This window comes from Canis lupus, chromosome 4 (assembly GCF_011100685.1).
Source record: "Canis lupus familiaris isolate Mischka breed German Shepherd chromosome 4, alternate assembly UU_Cfam_GSD_1.0, whole genome shotgun sequence".
NCBI classification, from domain to species: Eukaryota; Metazoa; Chordata; class Mammalia; order Carnivora; family Canidae; genus Canis; species Canis lupus.
In genome coordinates this window covers 835,220-856,755 of record NC_049225.1, presented here as the reverse complement: position 1 = coordinate 856,755, position 21,536 = coordinate 835,220, and the positions used below count along the sequence as shown (strand labels likewise).

Sequence of the window (21,536 nt, the reverse complement as noted above, 5' to 3'; positions counted from 1 at the left end):
CCAGGCCGAGCCGGTCGGGTCCGCAGCTGCCCGCGGTCCGCGTCGCCGTCGGAGGTGGGTCGTTTCGGTTCGTCCCGTCAGCCGGCGGCTGCCCGCGGAGTCGGCGCCCATCGCCCATCGCCCATCGCCCATCGCGCCAGATCGCCGTCGGGGTCCGTGGCCGCGCAGCCCCCGCCCGACGCGCCGCGCTCCGCTCGGGACCAGCAGCGCGGGTCCGCTTTGGAACCGAACAGCCTGGCGTTTGACTTCTGCCTGGTGGAGACTGCGACAACTAGAAATGTCCTGTTTAGAAGCTCACACGAGGTCATTATGGGTCACGATGCGACTGGCTGTAAAATACGAGTGGTTTATTTTGCATATCATAATCTTTGAAAATTGGGCTCCACACTTTAATCAAATGATTCCATGTGTTCCTTATCTGTGATCCTACATTTTGCAAACTGACACGATTCCTCTTTACTGGACTCCATTATTTTTCCTAACTATTATATTGGTCCAAATTTTAGGATTTCAAGTCACATTGCTGTTAACTTTTTTTTTTTTTAAGATTTTATTGATTTATTCATGAGAAACACAGAGAGACAGGCAGAGACACAGGCAGAGGGAGAGGCAGGCTCCCTGCGGGGATCCCGATGTGGGACTCGAAATTACATGTGTACATATATTTCTATCTATATATACATTTATATTTATGTATCTAGCATTAGCTTGGGCCACTATAACAAAAATACCATAGACTGGGTGGTTTACAAAACTAACACTTATTTTTCACAGTTCTGAAGGCTCAGGAGTCCAAGGTCAAGAAACTGGAATATTTGGTGACAGCAGCTTTCTCATTCATAGACGGCTGCTGGTCACCAGGCACTAAATTCACCCTTGTGAGAGGAAGCACATTCTCGGTGACACATTCTTGAGGGTGGATACCTATGACCTCCTCTAACCTTGATCCCTTCACAAAGGTCCCCCCTCCTGATCCATCACATAGATAGATAGATAGATAGATAGATAGATAGATAGATAGATAGATAGATAGATAGATAGATAATGGATGGATAGAGACATAGATGTCAATTAGATGGCTAGATAGACCCATGTCTGTCTGTCTGCACCTGTGTGTCTCTCTATATGTAGCAAGGAAATATGGATACTGGTTGGGCAAGTCTGAAAACCAGAGGACACCATGTCAGGAAGGGCAGCCTGGACTCTGGCAGGAGCTGATGCTCCAGGCCACAGGTGGAATTTCTTCTTCCCCAGGAAAACCTTCTACTTTACCGTCCACCTAGATCATGGAGGGATATACTTATTCACTTAAAGTCAACTGACTGTGGAAGTTAGTCACATTACAGCAACTTAGTTTAGCATTTGGTAGACAAGGACTATACATAGCCCGGTTAAGTCGACATGTAACACCCCCTGACCCCTCTGCACTTTCTGATGGGATTTGCATGTTTTGGGACTTCAGATAAATGGAATCATGGAATGTACTGTCTTTTGTGCTTGAATTTGTCCTGAAATGTGTTATTACCTAACAAAGTGCAAACTACTTCAGAGAAAGAATTTAACTGCAGCGGGGCACCTGGGTGGCTCAGTGGTTGAGCATCTGCCTTTGGCTCAGGTCGTGATCTGGGATGGAGTCCCACATCGTGGATCCCTGCAGGGAGCCTGCTTCTTCCTCTGTCTATGTCTCTGCCTCTCTCTCTGTGTCTCTCATGAATAAATCAATAAAATCTGTATAATTTCTAGAGCAACAGAAAGGTTCTATATCTTCATTTGGGCAGTGGTTACAAATATTGAAAAAACTTTCAGAATTTAGCTTTACCATCTGTATGGGAAAAAATAAAGAATATATATATATATGAAAGTATGCATGAGCTTATTGGGTAATTAACCAGGCACAGTGCCAGAGGACAAACCGTTTTGTGTCCTCCCAGCCCTAGCCTCGCTGATCGAGATGTATCCCAGTGACAACAAGGACTGCAGCTCCTATGACAGCTTCACTGATACAGTGCTGGAACTCTTTAAGCTCACCATAGGCCTGGGCGACTTGAACATACAGCAGAACTCCCAAGTACTCTATCCTGGTTCTGTTCCTGCTCATCACCTACGTCATCCTTACCTTTGCCCTCCTCTTCAACCTGCTCAATGCCCTATGGGAGAAACAGTGGAGAATGTCTCCAAGGACAGTGAGCGCATCTGGCATCTACAGGTGAGTCTGGCAGAGACCTCTCATGGGGGTCTTCACAGGGACTCAGGTCGGCACATAGTATTGACAACTGTTTGCACCAGTGGATCTGGGGCAGGGCCTGGGAATCTGCACAATCTCCCTGTGGTTGGCCAGGTTTGGGGAACTCTGTCTAGGATCCTTAATTATAAGGTATGACTGGACAGCAGCACAGGTGAGACAAACTCAGGCTAATGGGCATGCTCTGCTCACAGTCTATGGTGTGATATGTGAATGTTGAAATATGACTTGCATTTAGATTTTTTTTGTATTTTTTTTATTGGAGTTCGATTTGCCAACATATAGTATAACACCCAGGGCTCATCCCATGAAGGGCTCCACTAAGTGCCCATCACCCAGTCACCCCATTTCTCCGCCCACCTGACCTTACACTACCCCTTGTTCATTTTGCAGAGATATGAGTCACCCTCTCTGGTATTACCCTCTCATTTTCTCTCCTTCCCCCTTTATTCCTTTTCACTACTTTTTATATTCCCCAAATGAATGAGACCATTAAATGTTTGTCCTTCTCCGATTGACTTATTTCACTCAGCATAATACCCTCCAGTTCCATCCACGTTGAAGCAAATGGTGGCTATTTGTCGCTTCCAATGGCTGAGTAATATTTTGTTGTATATATAGACCACATCTTCCTTATCCATTCATCTCATCCAGGCTCCTTCCACAGTTTGGCTATCATGGACGTTGCTGCTATAAACATCGGGGTACCGGTGTCTTGGCTTTTCACTGCATCTGTATCTTTGGGGTAAATCCCCAGTAGTGTAATTGCTGGGTCATAGGGTAGCTCTATTTTTAACTCTTTGGGGAACCTCCACACAGTTTTCCAGAGTGGCTGCACCAGTTCACCTTCCCACCAACAGTGTGCACTACTGTTCCACCACATCCTCTCCAACATTTGTTGTGTCCTGTCTTGTTAATTTTCCCTATTCTCACTAGTGTGAGGTGGTATCTCACTGTGGTTTTGATTTGTATTTCCCTGATGGCAAGTGATGCAGAGCGTTTTCTCATGTGCTTGTTGGCCATGTCTATGTCTTCTTTGGTGAAATTTCTGTTCATGTCTTTTGCCCATTTCATGAGTTTGTTTCTTGGGTGTTGAGTTTAATACATTCTTTTTGGATCTTGGATATGTCATTTGCAAATATCTACTCCCATTCTGTAGGTTGTATTTTAGTTTTGTTGACTGTTTCTTTTGCTGTAAAGAAGCTTTTTTCTCTTAAGTCCCAATAATTCATTTTTGCTTTTGTTTCCTTTGCTTTCATAGATGTATCTTGCAATGAAGTTGCTGTGGCCAAGTTCAAAAAGGGTGTTGCCTGTGTCCTCCTCTAGCATTTTGATGAATTCTTGTCCCACATTTAGATCTTTCATTCATTTTGGGTTTACCTTTGTGTATGGTGTAAGAGAATGGTCTAGTTTCATTGTTCTGCACGTGGCTGTCCAATTTTCCAGCACCATTTATTGAAGAGACTGTCTTTTTTCCAGTGGATAGTCTTTCCTGCTTTGTCGAATATTAGTTGACCATAGCGTTGAGGGCCCATTTCTGTTTTTTCTATTCTGTTCCATTGATCTATGTGTCTATTTTTGTGCTAGTACCACACTGTCTTGATGATCACAGCTTTGCAGGACAACTTGAAATCCGGCATTGTGATGCCAGCTCTGGTTTTCTTTTTCAATATTCTCCTGGCTATTCGGGGTCTTTTCTGATTCCACACAAATCTTAAGATTATTTGTTCCAACTCTCTGAAGAAAGTCCATGGTATTTTGATAGGGGTTGCATTGAACATGTAAATTGCCCTGGGTAGCATTGACATTTTCACAATATTAATTCTGCCAATCCATGAGCATGGAATATTTTTCCATCTCTTTGTGTCTTCCTCAATTTCTTTCAGAAATGTTCTATAGTTTTTAGGGTATAGATCCTTTACTTGTTTGGTTAGGTTTATTCCTAGGTATCTTATGCTTTGGCGTGCAATTGTAAATGGGATTGACTCCTTGATTTCTCATTCTTCAGTCTCATTGTTAATGTATAGAAATGCCACTGATTTCTAGGCACTGATTTTGTATCCTGCCACATTGTCGAATTGCTGTATGAGTTCTAGCAATCTGGGGTGGAGTCTTTTGGGTTTTCTATGTGCAGTATCATGTCATCTGCGAAGAGGAGAGTTTGACTTCTTCTTTGCCAATTTGAATGCCTTTTATTTCTTTTTGTTGTCTTATTGCTGAGGCTAGGACTTCCAGTACTATGTTGAATAGCAGTGGTGAGAGTGGACATCCCTGTCTTGTTCCTGATCTTAGGGGAAAGGCTCCCAGTGTTTCCCCATTGAGAATGATATTTGCTGTGGGCTTTTCATAGATGGCTTTTAAGATGCTGAGGAATGTTGCCTCTATCCCTACACTCTGAAGAGTTTTGATCAGGAATGGATACTGTATTTTGTCAAATGCTGTCTCTGCAACCATTGAGAGGATCATATGATTCTTATTTTTTCTCTTGTTGATATGATCTATCACGTTGATTGTTTTACAAGTGTTGAACCACCCTTGCGTCCTGGGATAAATCCCACTTGGTCATGGTGAATAATCTTCTTAATGTACTATTGGATCCCACTGGCTAGTATCTTGTTGAGAATTTTTGCATAAATATTCTTGATTGTTAGGTCTTCTTGTTGGATAGACCCTTTAAGTATGATATAATGTCCCTCTTCCTCTCTTTGGGATAAAATTTAATTTATCTCATATGAGGATTGCTACTCCAGCTTTCTTTTGAAGACCATTTGAATGGTAAATAGTTCTCCAACCTTTCGTTTTCAGGCTGTAGGGGTCCTTAGGTCTAAAATTAGTCTCTTGTAGACAGCAGATAGATGGGTCTTGCTTTTTTATTCAGTTTGAAACCCTGCGCCTTTTGATAGAATCATTTAACCCATTCATGTTCGGAGTAACTATTGAAAGATATGAATTTAGTGTCATCATAAAACCTATTCAGCCCCTGTTTTTGTGGATTATTTCTTTGGGCTTCCTCTTTCTTTTATAGGGTCCTCATCAATATTTCTTGCAGAGCTGGTTTGGTGGTCATATATTTTTTCAGTTTATGCCTATCTTGGAAGCTCTTTATCTCTCCTTCTATTCTGAATGAGAGTCTTGCTGGATATGGTATTCTTGGCTGCATGTTCTTCTCATTTAGTACCCTGAATATATCCTGCCAGCCCTTTCTGGTCTGCAAGGTCAGTGTGGAGAGGTCTGCTGTTAATCTGATATTTCTCCCCTTATAAGTTTAGAATCTCTTTAAGGATTTAGAATCTCGCTTTAAAGATTTTCTCTTTATCCTTGGAATTTCCAAGTTTCACTATTAAATGTCAAGGTATTGAATGTTTTTTATTGATTTTGAGGGGAACCTCTCTATCTCCTGGTCTGAATGCCTGTTTCTATCCCCAAATTAAGGAAGTTCTCGTCTATGATTTGTTCAAATATGCTTTATGGCCCTCTGGCCCTCTGGCCCCCTTGGTGCTTTCTGGAACCCCAATTATATGTAGATTCATCCTTCTGAGGCTATCATTTATTTCCCTTAACCTTTCCTCATGGTCTCTTAATTGGTTTTCTCTTTTTTCTTCAGCTTCCCTCCTTGCCATCAACTTGTCTTCTATGTCGCTCACTCTTTCTTCCACCTCATTAACCCTTGTCATTAGGACCTCCAGTTTGGATTGCATCTCATTTAATTGATTTTTAATTTCGGCCTGATTAGATCTAAATTTTGCAGTCTTGAAGTCTCTTGATTCCTTTATGCTTTTTTCTAGAGCCACCAGTAGCTTTATAATGTGCTTCTGAATTGGCTTTCTGACATCTAATTGTAATCCATATTCTGTAACGCTATGGCAGGAGTACTGTTTCTGATTCTTTTGTGGTGAGTTTTTCCTTCTAGTCATTTTGTTCAGTGAAGAGTGGCTATTTGAGCAGGCTGAGTCAAGAATATCAACCACCATCTAAGTCTATTTCACCCTAGATGATTCTGACAAGGTCAGAGACCAGAAAATGAAAACAAAGATCAGAGCAAAATAAAACAAAAAGACCACTAAGGTGAAAAATTTTAAAACAATGTAGTAAAAAATAAATGGCCAAAAAGTTCAAAGAAGAAGAAAAAGAAAGAAGAGAAAAAGGAAAAGTAAGGAGAAAAAAGAAAAAAAAAGTGAGAGAAAAAAATGAAGGGGATAAAGTAAGGAGAAAAAAGAGAAAAAAATGAGAGAAAAAAATGAGGGAAGATAGTGGTAGTGAAGAAGTTGTAGTGGAGGAAGAATGTAGTCTACCTGTGGTCCTCGAGGGTGATCCTCTTGATTCTGAGTGTATTAAGTTCTGTATGTTAGAAGATGCTCAATCCCAAATTTATAAAAACCAGCAATACTTGTAGAAAGCCCCGCCATTGACCACCAAAACATAATTGAGATAAAAGAGGGGGGAAGAATGGGAATGAAGAGAGAAAATACTCTCACAGCATAAACCAGCACAGTGTTCACTTGGTTCTGGGTGCATGCTGGTCATGTTTTAGAAGGTATTAACTTCTGCCATTTTTGAAAAAAATGAGACAGATAAAACAAAAATCACAAAACAAAAAAATCATAACTTGTATATCTCCCAAAATTATACCAAGTATGTTGAAGGGACTCTAGAAATGGAAAATATATCGAAGACCTGTAATTGTAGAAATATGAAAGCTTAAAAGGAAGAAACTTAAAAATGAATAGGTGGTAAAATATTGTAGTTAAGGTGGTAATAAAGAGAAAAAATATTGGGAATTTTTAGTCTGATATAAAAACGAGTTGTAATGGAAAAAGGAAAAAAAAATTTAAAGCGGGGACCCTCTAGTTCTATATACTATGAATCCCTCGACTTCCCCTGGAGTATTCCACTACTGCTTGATCAAGAGCTTGCTCTTCCCCTGTCCTTCCAGCTGGTCTTCTGGTGGAGGGGCCTGCTGTGCTGATTCTCAGGTGCGTGTGCCTGGGGGAGATGCCCGCCCCCCTGCTGGGTGCCAGGCTCAGTGGGAGCTGTTCATCCCCTAAGGCCTTTGTTTCCTGGCGGCCCCGCCTCCCCTAGGCACACGGTGAAACAAGGAGGGAAAACAACAGTGGCAGCAGCCAGTCCTCCGGCTCTGGAGTCAGCTCCCCGCAGCAACTAACTGCAGTCTCCCAGTCTGCACTGGCCTAGATGTTCCCAGGGCAGCGGGTGCACTGATCTGCACAGTTTGAGGGCGCCCAGTGGCAGGAGAGTTCTCGCTGTCCTGTGCCTTCCCTGCCTCCGCCTGTCCCAGAGGGAACGTAGGGTCATGGGCTTTGTCTGCTCCCCGCCCTGGAATCCGGGGCCCTGTGCTTCTGGAATCACACTCCCAGGGGCGTGGCTCCCGACGGCAGCAGGGCGCAGCCCCCTCGGTCAGGAGCTGCCCGCCTAACCAACTGGCTTCTCCCCAATGCCCTGGGCTGCGCGCTCCAGGCCTTTACTGAGATCAGTCCACAGTTTGCGGTGAGCTCTCCCCGGGGCGCCCCTCCTCTATAGTGACTCCGGGAGATTGGAGGCTCCTCGGCCCCTCCTGCAATTCTCCCCGACTTCCCTGCTAAGCGCTTTTCTGTCTGGGAAGAATCCGGTGCAGATTTTTAAAGTTCCCGCTTCTCCAGGGCTGGGCTTTCCTGTCCCGGAGGTTTTTGCAGCCTGGCTTTAGCCCGGCTCCTTGCAGTGCCCCTACCCCACTTGATTCTTTTTATTTTTTCCACCTTCCTAACTTGCTAGAAGTGAAAACCCTTCTTTCTGTAGCTTTCCGGCTATTCTCTTTAAATCTCAGGTCGAATTCATAGGTGTTCAGGATGATTTGAAAGTTATCTAGGTAAGTTGGTGGGGCCAGGTGAGTTGAGGACCCCTACTCTTTTTTTTTTTTTAAAGATTTTATTTACTTATTCATGAGAGACACACACACACACACAGAGAGAGAGAGAGAGAGAGAGAGAGAGAGAGAGAGGCAAAGACACAGGCCGAGGGAGAAGCAGGCTCCATGCACCGGGAGCCCGATGTGGGACTCAATCCAGGGTCTCCAGGATCATGCCCCGGGCTTCAGGCTGCGCTAAACTGCTGCGCCACCGGGGCTGCCCCGAGGACCCCTACTCTTCTGCCATCCTGCCCTGCCTCAAAATCCTGAGGTTTAAACAGACCTTCACAAAGCAAAATATACAAATAGTTAATAGAAACACAGTCTCAACATGATTAGTTATCAGGGAAACACAAATTAAAACCACAGTGAAGTAGACCTAGCTTACAACACTCTGAGGGCTAAAACTTTAAAAAGACTAAAGACACCAAATGCCAGAGAGGACGTGGACCAGTCAGAACTTTCTCACCTTGCAAGTTGGACTGTAAAACAGTACAATTACCATAGCGGTTTCTTATAAAAGTACAGTGTGTATCTGTTCTATAACCCAACCATCATGCTCCTTAGTATCGACCAAGATAAATAAAATACATGCCCCAAAAGACACTCCTACCAAGAGTTCCTAACTATTTTGTACATAACAGCTCCAAATTGGAAACAACTCAAATACTCATCAGAGAAGAATGGGAAAGTATATAAAACGAGTATTTTTGCACAAGAGAAATACTACTCCACAGGAAAAGGAAGAAACTACTGATAAATGCAATAAAATTGAAAAAATCTTTAAAAACATCATGGTATGGAGGAAAAATTAGACTGAAAAGTACACAAATTATAACCCCTCTCCCACCACTGAATTGTCTGTGTGTTCTTGTCAGGAAACAATCAGTGTATAAATGTGGATCTGCCTCTGGGCTTTGGTCTCTATGTCTATTTTCCAGACTACAATACCACACTTTCATGATTACTATATATTTCCAGTGGTCATGGGATTGAGGAATGTGATCCACCAACCTGTTGTTTTTAAAAGTATTTTTTTTCTAGGCCTTCCATAAATTTCATTTTTAACTACTCTTAAGTTTTCATCACCATTTACCTAAAATGGAAATAGTAATCACTATTTTGAAATAAATAAGTGAATTTAAAGCCACTTAGCATAGAAGTCAGTACCGATTAAATATTAATTTCCATCTCTTTTTTTGTTCCCTCTCCAAAAAGCTGTTTTATATATATATCTGTTTTATATATAAATATATATTTTTATATATTTTATATATATTTATATATAAAATATGTATGTATTTACATATATTTTATATATATTTATATATATTTATATATATTTATATACATATAAAACAGCTTTTCCTTCTGTGAGTTTCACGAAATTATAGTTAAATCCATGAAATAGAGAGAGGAGAACTAAAATAAGCAGAGGAGGATATTTTGCTGTAAATTTTTACTGTTTTCCCCCTAATTATTTAGATGGTCTTAGTTATTACAAGATTCCAGGGGCTGGTGATCCATATTTGGATGATATTATTATAAGATTCAAATCACCAGTTTCTGATTTGACAGACTTTGTGGCCTAATTTATTTTATTATTATTTTTTTTGCAATCATAAATTTTATTGTCTAAATATAAGATGTACAACAACAGCTTTATAAGAGTGGAAGTCCATGTGTTAATTTAGACATTTGCTTGGTTTTATACACAATGTTCTCTTGAAAATTGGTGGCAAGTGAAATATATAAGACCTAAACAGATTACATGTGAGTTTTGTTACCAGAGAGCTGAAAAACATTCTCATGTCCCTAATCACACCTTGCCTTTTAGGCATTGTCCTCAATGATTCACACATTATGTACATGTTCATAGGGGTGACCAGCTTGAAGTCAATGAGCATCTGATTGAGGCTAATGACATCACTTCCCACAGGCCTAATGATTTCTATCTTTGTCTCAATTGTATTAAGTTAATAAGATCTCTGCTTCTTATCACAGTATCGGCACTTCCATTTTTCTTTTTTCCACTCATTTTTATGATCTAATTAGGAAAAAATACAATAAAATATTCATATAATTGCACAAACATTGCTTTAATCTTAAAAAATGGGATGCATCTGGGCAGGAGTGCTGTTTGAAATAGCCAACCATGTACAGAGGTAAAAAAGTTCCCATTTATTTATTTTTTTAATAAAATAATTTTTATTGGTGTTCAATTAACCAACATACAGAATAACACCCAGTGCTTATCCCGTCAAGTATACCCCTCCGTGCCCGTCACCCACTCACCCCCACCCCCCGCCCTCCTCCCCTTCCACCACCCCTAGTTCGTTTCCCAGAGTTAGGAGTCTTTTTTTTTTTAATTTTTTTATTTATTTATGACAGTCACAGAGAGAGAGAGAGAGATGCAGAGACATAGGCAGAAGGAGAAGCAGGCTCCATGCACCGAGAGCCCGAGGTGGGATTCGATCCCGGGTCTCCAGGATCCCGCCCTGGGCCAAAGGCAGGCGCCAAACCGCTGCGCCACCCAGGGATCCCGAGTTAGGAGTCTTTATGTTCTGTCTCCCTTTCTGATATTTCCCACACATTTCTTCACCCTTCCCTTATATTCCCTTCCACTATTATTTATATTCCCCAAATGAATGAGAACATACACTGTTTGTCCTTCTCCGATTGACTTACTTCACTCAGCATAATCCCCTCCAGTTCTGTCCACGTTGAAGCAAATGGTGGGTATTTGTCATTTCTAATGGCTGAGGAATATTCCATTGTATACATAAACCACATCTTCTTTATCCATTCATCTTTCGATGGACACCGAGGCTCCTTCCACAGTATGGCTATTGTGGACATTGCTGCTAGAAACATCGGGGTGCAGGTGTCCCGGCATTTCATTGCATCTGAATCTTTGGGGTAAATACCGAACAGTGCAATTCCTGGGTCGTAGGGCAGGTCTATTTTAACTCTTTGAGGAACCTCCACAGTTTTCCAGAGTGGCTGCACCAGTTCACATTCCCACCAACAGTGTAGGAGGGTTCCCTTTTCTCCGCATCCTTTCCAACATTTGTGGTTTCCTGCCTTGTTAATTTTCCCCATGCTCACTGGTGTGAGGTGGTATCTCATTGTGGTTTTGATTTGTATTTCCCTGATGGCCAGTGATGCAGAGCATTTTCTCATGTGCATGTTGGCCATGTCTATGTCTTCCTCTGTGAGATTTCTCTTCATGTCTTTTGCCCATTTCATGATTGGATTGTTTGTTTCTTTGGGGTTGAGTTTAATAAGTTCTTTATAGATCTTGGAAACTAGCCCTTTATCTGATACGTCATTTGCAAATATCTCCTCCCATTCTGTAGGTTGTCTTTTAGTTTTGTCGACTGTATCCTTTGCTGTGCAAAAGCTTCTTATCTTGATGAAGTCCCAGTAGTTCATTTTTGCTTTTGTTTCTTTTGCCTTCGTGGATGTATCTTGCAAGAAGTTACTATGGCCGAGTTCAAAAAGGGTGTGGCCTGTGTTCTCCTCTAGGATTTTGATGGAATCTTGTCTCACATTTAGATCTTTCAACCATTTTGAGTTTATCTTTGTGTCTGGTGAAAGAGAGTGGTCGTTTCATTCTTCTGCATGTGGATGTCCAATTTTCCCAGCACCATTTATTGAAAAGACTGTCTTTCTTCCAATGGATAGTCTTTCCTCCTTTATCGAATATTAGTTGACCATAAAGTTGAGGGTCTACTTCTGGGTTCTCTATTCTGTTCCATTGATCTATGTGTCTGTTTTTGTGCCAGTACCACACTGTCTTGATGACCACAGCTTTGTAGTACAACCTAAAATCTGGCATTGTGATGCCCCCAGATATGGTTTTCTTTTTTAAAATTCCCCTGGCTATTCGGGGTCTTTTCTGATTCCACACAAATCTTAAAATAATTTGTTCTAACTCTCTGAAGAAAGTCCATGGTATTTTGATAGGGATTGCATTAAACGTGTATATTGCCCTGGGTAACATTGACATTTTCACAATATTAATTCTGCCAATCCATGAGCATGGAATAATTTTCCATCTCTTTATGTCTTCCTCAGTTTCTTTCACAAGTGTTCTATAGTTTTTAGGGTACAGATCTTTTACCTCTTTGGTTAGGTTTATTCCTAGGTATCTTATGCTTTTGGGTGCAATTGTAAATGGGATTGACTCCTTAATTTCTCTTTCTTCAGCCTCATTGTTAGTGTATAGAAATGCCATTGATTTCTGGGCATTGATTTTTTATCCTGCCACGCTACCAAATTGCTGTATGAGTTCTAGCAATCTTGGGGCGGAGGCTTTTGGGTTTTCTATGTAGTATCATGTCATCGGCGAAGAGGGAGAGTTTGACTTCTTCTTTGCCAATTTGAATGCCTTTAATGTCTTTTTGTTGTCTGATTGCTGAGGCTAGGACTTCCAGTACTATGTTGAACAGCAGTGGTGAGAGTGGACATCCCTGTCTTGTTCCTGATCTTAGGGGAAAGGCTCCCAGTGCTTCCCCATTGAGAATGATATTTGCTGTGGGCTTTTCGTAGATGGCTTTTAAGATGTTGAGGAATGTCCCCTCTATCCCTACACTCTGAAGAGTTTTGATCAGGAATGGATGCTGTATTTTGTCAAATGCTTTCTCTGCATCCAATGAGAGGATCATATGGTTCTTGGTTTGTCTCTTGCTGATATGATGAATCACATTGATTGTTTTCCGAGTGTTGAACCAGCCTTGTGTCCCGGGGATAAATCCTACTTGGTCGTGGTGAATAATTTTCTTAATGTGCTGTTGGATCCTATTGGCTAGTATCTTGTTGAGAATTTTTGCATCCATGTTCATCAGGGATATTGGTCTGTAATTCTCCTTTTTGGTGGGGTCTTTGTCTGGTTTTGGAATTAAGGTGACACTGGCCTCATAGAACGAATTTGGAAGTGCTCCATCTCTTTCTATCTTTCCAAACAGCTTTAGGAGAATAGGTATGATTTCTTCTTTAAATGTTTGATAGAATTCCCCTGGGAAGCCATCTGGCCCTGGACTCTTGTGTCTTGGGAGGTTTTTGATGACTGCTTCAATTTCCTCCCTGGTTATTGGCATGTTCAGGTTTTCTATTGCTGCCTGTTCCAGTTTTGGTACTTTGTGGCTTTCCAGGAATGCGTCCATTTCTTCTAGATTGCCTAATTTATTGGCGTACAGCTGTTCATAATATGTTTTTAAAATCGTTTGTATTTCCTTGGTGTTGGTAGTGATCTCTCCTTTCTCATTCATGATTTTATTAATTTGAGTCTTCTCTCTCTTCTTTTTAATCAGGTTGGCTAATGGTTTATCTATCTTATTAATTTGTTCAAAGAACCAACTCCTGGTTCTGTTGATCTGTTCCACAGTTCTTCTGGTCTCGATTTCGTTGAGTTCTGCTCGAATTTTAATTAACTCTCTTCTTCTGCTGGGCGTGGGGTCAATCTGCTGTTTTTTCTCTAGCTCCTTTATGTGTAAGGTTAGCTTTTGTATTTGAGTTCTTTCCAGTTTTTGAATGGATGCTTGTATTGCGATGTATTCCCCCTTAGGACTGCTTTTGCTGCATCCCAAAGATTTTGAATGGTTGTATCTTCATTCTCATTAGTTCCCATGAATCTTTTTAATTCTTCCTTAATTTCCTGGTTGACCCTTTCATCTTTTAGCAGGATGGTCCTTAACCTCCACGTGTTTGAGGTCCTTCCATACTTCTTGTTGTGATTTAGTTCTAATTTCAAGGCATTATGGTCTGAGAATATGCAGGGGACGATCCCAATCTTTTAGTATCAGTTCAGACCCAATTTGTGACCCAGTATGTGGTCTATTTTGGAGAAAGTTCCATGTGCACTTGAGAAGAATGTGTATTCAGTTGCGTTTGGATGTAAAGTTCTGTGGCCCTGAGCCAAAGGCAGGCGCCTAACCGCTTCGCCACCCAGGGATCCCAGGACTTCTAGTTTGGATTGCACCTCATTCAATTGATTTTTAATTTCTGCCTGATTGGATCTAAATTCTCCAGTCATGAAGTCTCTTGAGTCCTTTATGCTTTTTTCTAGAGCCACCAGTAGCTGTATATTAGTGCTTCTGAATTGGCTTTCTGACATTGAATTGTAATCCAGATTTTGTAACTCTGTGGGAGAGAGGACTGTTTCCGGTTCTTTCTTTTGAGGTGAGGTTTTCCTTCTAGTCATTTTGCTCAGTGCAGAGTGGCCAAAAACAAGTTGTATTGGGAAAAGGAGAAAAAGAGAAAGAAGGAAAGAAAAGAGAAAAAGAAAAAAGAAAAAAGGAAGAAAAAAAGAAAAAAGGAGAAAAAGAGAAAGAAAAGGAATGAAAGGGATAAAAGGGTGGGGGAAGCAAACAGAAATCAAAAAGAAAAAAAAAGAAAAAAAAAACCACGGGGGTGTATCTTCTGATTCTGTATACTTTAAGTCCCTTGACTTCCCCTGGAACTTGTCCGTCTAGCTGGTCTTCTGGGGGAGGGGCCTGCTGTGCTGATTTTCAGGTGTTAGCACTTGGGGGAGCTGCTCTGCCCCTCCTGGTGCAGGACTCAGTGGGGGTTGTTTACCCCGTGAGGCCCCAGGAGGAACAGCCCCAGTGGCGGGGCCAGCTCTGCAGCCCTGGAGTCAGCTCCCGCAGTAGCTCCAGAGCTCTCCGTCTGCAGGGCCTGGAGGCTCCGGGGCGGGGCCGCTGATCTGCTCAGCTGGGGCAGGAGCGTCCTCGCTGTCCTGGGCTCTCCCGGCTCTGCCTGTCACGGGGGAGGCCGGATCCTGGGCTGTGTCCTGGCGCCCTGTGCTCCGGGGCCTGCGCTGTTGGATTCGTGCTCCCGCCCCGCAGCCCCCTCCGCGGAGCCGCCCCCGAGCCCCCCGAGCTTCTCCGGGTCCCGCGTGCGCGCTGCAGCCCTTAGGGAGCTCGGCGCACTCTCCCGGGGCGCAGGTGCCTGTTAGTGTCCCCGGGAGCCCGAGGGCATCCCCGCCCTCCTCCGTCCTGCTCCAACTCCCTGCGAGCCCCTTTCCGCCCGGGAAGGTTCGTGCAGCTCCTGCGTCTCCGGGACGGGGCTCTCCTGTCCTGGGGACCCTCGCCCCGGCCTCAGCCCGGCTCCTCGCGGGGCCCCTCCCCCTTGGAGGCCTTTTGTTTCTTTATTTCTTTTTCCCCCCGTCTTCCTGCCTTGATAGAAGCGCGAACTCTTCTCACTGTAGCGTTCCAGCTGGTCTCTCTTTATTTGTTTTGTTTTTTTTTTTTTTATTTATGATAGTCACAGAGAGAGAGAGAGAGAGGCAGAGACACAGGCAGAGGGAGAAGCAGGCTCCATGCACTGGGAGCCCGACGTGGGATTCGATCCCGGGTCTCCAGGATCGCGCCCTGGGCCAAAGGCAGGCGCTAAACCGCTGCGCCACCCAGGGATCCCTGGTCTCTCTTTAAATCTCAGGCCGAATTCGTAGATTTTCAGGATGATTTGAAGGTTTTCTAGGTAATTTGGTGGAGACAGGTGATTTGGGGACCCTACTCTTCTGCCGTCTTGCCCCTCTGTGGCCAAATTTAAAGGGGCTGGTCACATCCCTTTGCCTTCTTGAAAGTGTGAGCTAACACTGAATGCCGCTCAAGCATCAAACCCACCCAGAGGCTGCTCTACAGGTGTGTTTGGGGCTCATTCAGACCTCTCCGTCAGTGTGCATCCACGCGCAACCCAGAGAATCTGCATGCAGCCAGAGGGTGAGCCCCAAGCCTGGGACTTCCCGACAGTATTAACCCAAGTCCTGGAATACAGAAGAAACTGGTCGAACCCAGCTATGCAGACCAACACGTACCCCAAAAGAAAGGCAGGTTTTGATTAAGGCGTTAACCCTGATGGGGTACACCATCTACCCTTACTTCAGCTTTGAAAACAACCATGCACTGTACCAGCTCTGCCTCACATGCATGAACATTCTGAAGTCGGCTATTGGACAGAGGGCCACCTCCTGCCCTGACACTGTTCCCCCAGCTCGGGGTGCTGGCTGCTATCACTGTGTCTGTCTGCTGAGGCCACAGAGGCTGTCACCACCACCTTTTCTTCTGTGCTTCAGGCCTCCTGGAATGTGCTCCTGTGATTCCTGCCCCCCCCCCCCATCATGGACCATCAGCTTATTTCCTGTAAAACTGGATTTCATTAGTGTTTCTTCCCTAAACAACTGTGACCATAGAGACCCTGGATTTCCAAGGGGTGTGCAGACCTCATGCTTTGTTTACATTATCTTAGAAACAGAGTGATACTGGCTTTTTGTTTAAAATCCTACAGGAAGGGGATGCCTGGGGGGCTCAGCAGTTGAGTGTCTGCCTTCGGCTCAGGGCATGATCCCAGTGTCCGGGATCGAGTCCTACATCAGGCTCCTCTGCTTCTCCCTCTGCCTGTGTCTCTGCCTTTCTCTCTGTCTCTCATGAGTGAATAAATTTAAAAATCTTTAAAATAAAATAATAAAATAAAATCATACAGAAGGCACCTGGGTAGCTCAGCCAGTTTAGTATCCAACTCTTGATTTCAGTTCAGGTCATGATCTCAGGGTCATGAGATCAAGATCCTCATCGGGCTCCGCACCGAGCATGGAGTCTGTTTAAGATTCTCTCCCTCTGCTTCTCCCTCAACACCTGTCTCTCAAAAGTAAATAAAAAATTAATAAATAAAACTATTTGTATACTCCTTGCTTTCACTTCAAGGTAATCATATTCCTCCTAGACACACTTGTAGCATTTTGACTGTAGCTCTCTGTGATGCTCTGCCTCTGGGGCTGTCCAGAAGGCGGGACTAGTTTTCATTCACTTGTGTATTCTCCACACACTCACCCTGGAGGAAACACACATAAAATAAATCTGCAAAGAACCTCAACCCTCAGATAATGAATGCCCTTGCCGTCTCACTTTATGTTTAGCAATGTCAGAAAAACCAAGGAGGAATGATTTTCAGCCTATGGACATTCCAATGTCAGTACATGTGTTGAATGATGTTTTCCTCCCCCAGTTCATGTGTCGATAACTGCTGGGACCTCAGATTATGAGGTCCTCATAATTCCTCAGATTATGACCTTATTTGGAAATAGGACTGCTATGGATATAATAAGTTAGGTTAAGATGTGATAAGACTGGAACAGGACAGACCCCTGATCCAGAAGTGACCAATGTCCTTATAAAAGAGGGAATCTGGACACAAATAGGCACACAGGGAAAATGCCATGTGAGGATGAGTGCAGAGATCAGGAAGCTAGGAGAGAGGCATGGGTCAGGCTCCCTCAGAGACTTCAGAAGGAACCAACCCCACTGACAAATTGACCTTGCACTTCTAGCCTCCAGAACTGTGAGACAATACATTGCTGCTTTCAGGACACCCAGCTGCAACTCTGTTATAGCAGCCCTGCAACACTACCGTGGTACTCTGTCCACACAGGCCTTTGCACCTCCACATTAATGGCTTAGACCTTTAGTACTATGGCCCTCCAATCTGTAAGAATGACTCATTTGTTCCTTTGTGTTTCCCACACAGTGTCCTTTCAAAGTTATTGAGCTTGGTAACTCCTCCTTATCCTTTAAACCAAGTCTTTCAACTAAGATTCACTGTAGCTATGTATAATAGTGATCCCAAAATAAGAGTGATTTATACAAAAATATATCTTTTTCTAATATGTAAGTCTGAATGTAGGTAATCCATGAGATCCCCATAGTTCAGGTTCCTTCTACCCCACACTCTTTCATCCCTACTGTATGCATCCTCATTACTCAGGATGACAGTCAGGGCTCCAGCCAGCATATCTGCATTCTAGAGAGCAGAATGGAGAAAAGAATCAAGAAGAAAAGGGCACACTGCATAAAGCATCTCTCTTTTAAGGAAGGATTCTACCAACTGTTATGTGATGCTGCTGCTTATGTCTCATTGACTAGAATTAGTCACTTGGCCAGATCTAGTCAGTCACACCCATGACATACAATGGGAGCTGGAAAATATCATTTCTTCTTTATTCTCAGCCACCATGCTCCTAGCTAAATTTAGACATTTCATTACTGTGGAGGAAGAAAACAATGAATAGTGGGGGAGGCTAGTGGTCTTAGCCACATCTAGTTAAGAAGATTTATCTAGGGGCACCTGGGTGACTCTGTCAATTAAGGCTCTGACTCTTGATTTCAGCCCAGGTCATGATCTCAGGGTCATGGGATCGAGCCCTGAATCAGGCTCCACACTCAGCAAGGAGTCTGCTTGAGATTCTCTCTCTCCCTCTCCCTCTGCCCCTCCTCCCACTTACGCACGTGCTAAATAAATAAATAAATAAATAATAAATGATTTTTAAAAATATTTATTTAGCAAAACCATTTTTACATGTCATCTGACATGAGTAATGCTTTGTCATCCACCCTCACATCTATATCACTCACATTAATGCTGGATGACAAGATGGTAATTTGTTGCCCGTTCACATGACAGATATTTCTGACCAACAGGCAGTTTTCTTCCTCGATGCAATGCAGAGACAAGACTTTCTCCAAGTTGCCAGAATTCACCCAGCAGAAGAGCTGCAGCCCAGAGGAGACACCTGCCATTCTTGTCACATTCCTCAAGCTTGACCTCTGTCATCTGGCCACATCAGATGCCTGCAACTCGGGAAGGAGAGACAGTTAATGTTCCTGAACAGTGAGCTGTGTCTCTCTTAGAGGCAATGTGAGCATCTGCGAGCATCACCTCACCAAGGAAAGCAGTAGCCTCATCTCTGGGAAACCTGGAAATATGCTGGAACGAGGGGCAGGTGTGGGGTTCTCGGGTGGTTGGTAGAGAATGTCAATGGTACTCTAAAAATGAGCACATGCATTTTGAAAATAAAGTTACTTAATCTTGCTTTGACGGGAAAGAGAAAAGAGATTGACATTTTGTGAGCATTTCATTGAGTATGAAAAATTCACTAAACAGTAAAGCAATCAGATTTGTTTTTCCTCTAAGAAATTTGTCCATTTTGTTTTTATTTCAGAATTTATTGACATAAGATTACAGAAAAGAACAACACAACAGAGGTAAGGGATTTGAGTCCAGAGATAGGAGCATCTCTTCCCCCAGGCCATGATGTGGGGAGCTGAGACTAGCTAGTCAACAGGTATGCTGGTGTCAGATTCTCCTAGTGAGGTGCTGGCTGATTCCTGTGGGGACTGGAGAGACTGGGGGTTTTCCTGTGTCACTTTGCCATTCTCAGCAGGCAGCTTCGCAGGGGGAGGGGTCTTGTGCCCAGCTCCTGCCCTTCCTCCAGCAGTGGACTGCTCAGGCTTGGTTCCCTGAGAGACGGGGATAACTGGTAGAGTTGTCTAGTAGAGAAACCAACCATATGCAGAAACACTGCATCTGATGAAATCTGCAAACACCCACCAACAGTCTCCATGATCCATCTGACTTGCACAGTAGCCAAACTGGCAAGTAAGATGAACATGGTAAGAAGTCCAGCCCTGCATCTTTCCAGGGCCTGGGGATGTCACTAATCTTTCCTGTCCCCTCCATGGATGAGGACTGGTCTGTGGCCTACTCTGAAGGAGGGTGTTCCCAAGGACCTCATGGTTTGCTTGGCCCTTTCTTCCCTAATAACTCCTATGTTCAGGAGACCAAGGTGGGAATTCCACCAGTTGCTAATATACCTAGTCCCATTATATATTTCCAGATGGGGAAACAGCATAGGATGAGTCCATGTGGGGTCAAGACTCCTATCCTAGATCTCCTAAGCCCCTATTTCAACTGATGGGCCACACAGTGTGTCTGATCTTTGGGAATCAACATATGTTCAAAACTAATACACATAAGTCCTGAAAAAAAATGCAGTATTTCCCTTTCTCCAGAGTATGGTCACACTGGTAAGTGTCTGCAGCTTTGGGGACATTTGAGGATGGCTGGTGTAGGTTCACAACCCTCTCGGGAACTTTCCTGATATAATCTGAAACCAGCCTCCAAACACAGAGGGGAGGGAGAGATGGAAGAAAAAAGCAGGCTACTTCATGTTGGTAGGTGGCAATTTCAATAATAGCAAAGCGAACTGACAGATGAAGCTCGTCTTGGGCAGCATCACAACGAATGGATCTCCACTCCCAAATCCACTCCAAATCTTAAGTTTATAAAAAGGCCCTAACTGGGTTCAGCACATCACCATCCAAACACATCACAAACCAATATCCTTGGAGCAGACCCAGGAGTGGAAAGGCAAGCAGAACCCACATTCCAAGGACAGGGGTGGGGGGTACAAGCCCCCAAGGGGCTGGGTCCAGCTCACATGTCAATCGGTCATCATATCTTTTTAATCATGTTCCCCAACAGGTGGGGAGAAGATGCATGGTACACATCTGAGCTGAGTGCAGGGTCATTACCCAGAGAGCTCCAGTCTCTCCCTACAGCTGGGGGCTCAGAGTCTAATACTGGCTCAGTGTGCTCAGAGTTAGGTAACAGACTGTGACTTCTCACTAGAGCAACCACTGTGTCTAGATCTTTGTTCTTGGTAGGCTACCCATCAATCTCAATTCTAGGCACACCTTATGAATCATCCATCACTACATACCCTTGAAGGTCCTATTCCATACTTCCCATCCTTGTCCCTATGGTTTCTGTGTGAAAGCATGTTTCCTACTCACATATCTGGGTTTGAAACTAAGACTTTGTCTCTGGAAACAAAACCAAGAAATGAGAGGCTGTGGTAGAATGTGGTATGAATGGCCAATGCATCTGAAAATAGCTCCATCGCCTCCCGTATTTGGAGTTTGGTGCATGGAAAGAGCCCCGGCCTGGGCACATGATTTATATTCTTCTCAATTCTTAACCTCAGAGATTCTGTTTCACTCAGGGTAGGCATTCACCAAGCTAAAAGGCTCTAGCTCCTCACCTCTTGCAGCTAAGAATGACCATGTGAAGTCCAGGCCAAATTAATGTGAGCAAAAGAATTCTGTGGGACTTTGGAGAGGCTCACACAGCTGTGCAGCCCTTGATCCTTCCCTTTTCCTCTTTGCCCTCTGAAATGCACTGCCATGAGAACCCCCAACAAAGGTGTGTTTTGTTCTTTGGTTTTCCTCCTGAGGCGGCAATGCCTGTGCTGGCCACCAGGGAGCAAGCGGTAGCTTCCCGCTCCCCCTCCCATCCCCCTCCCCTCCCCACCTCTCTCTTTCTCTGGGGGAACTGGAGCCACCCCAGACAGACACCCAGAGGTCATTCCAGCCCAACAGACACCTTAAATTATGGGCATCCAGCTGCACAATCCACACTGGTCCGGGGTGCGATGGGGGCTCCAAGATCCTCTCATGTATTCATTTCAGCAACTGATTTAGCCCTGATTGAAATGCTGCAAAGGACAGACGTGGCCCTGCCCTCCAGGAGCTCCCATTCTGGGGGGAAACATGGACATCA

General features: G+C 43.7%; 1 protein-coding gene and 1 long non-coding RNA gene across 2 annotated transcripts; one reads left to right on the top strand and one right to left on the bottom strand.

Moving 5' to 3' along the window:
• Positions 1-169: 169 nt before the first annotated feature.
• LOC100687367 (transient receptor potential cation channel subfamily V member 3-like) lies at positions 170-19,020 on the top strand. The gene is made up of 3 exons (XM_038533812.1): positions 170-303; positions 1,932-2,206; positions 18,617-19,020. Exons 2-3 carry the CDS (start codon positions 1,952-1,954, stop codon positions 18,737-18,739), a joined length of 378 nt encoding a protein of 125 aa, XP_038389740.1. The 5' UTR covers positions 170-303; positions 1,932-1,951; the 3' UTR covers positions 18,740-19,020.
• LOC119871428 lies at positions 18,456-21,219 on the bottom strand. The gene is made up of 2 exons (XR_005357702.1): positions 18,860-21,219; positions 18,456-18,766 (listed from the first exon to the last, which is right to left on the bottom strand). It is a non-coding gene; the product is annotated as an uncharacterized LOC119871428 (long non-coding RNA).
• Between the last annotated feature and the right edge of the window lie 317 nt (positions 21,220-21,536).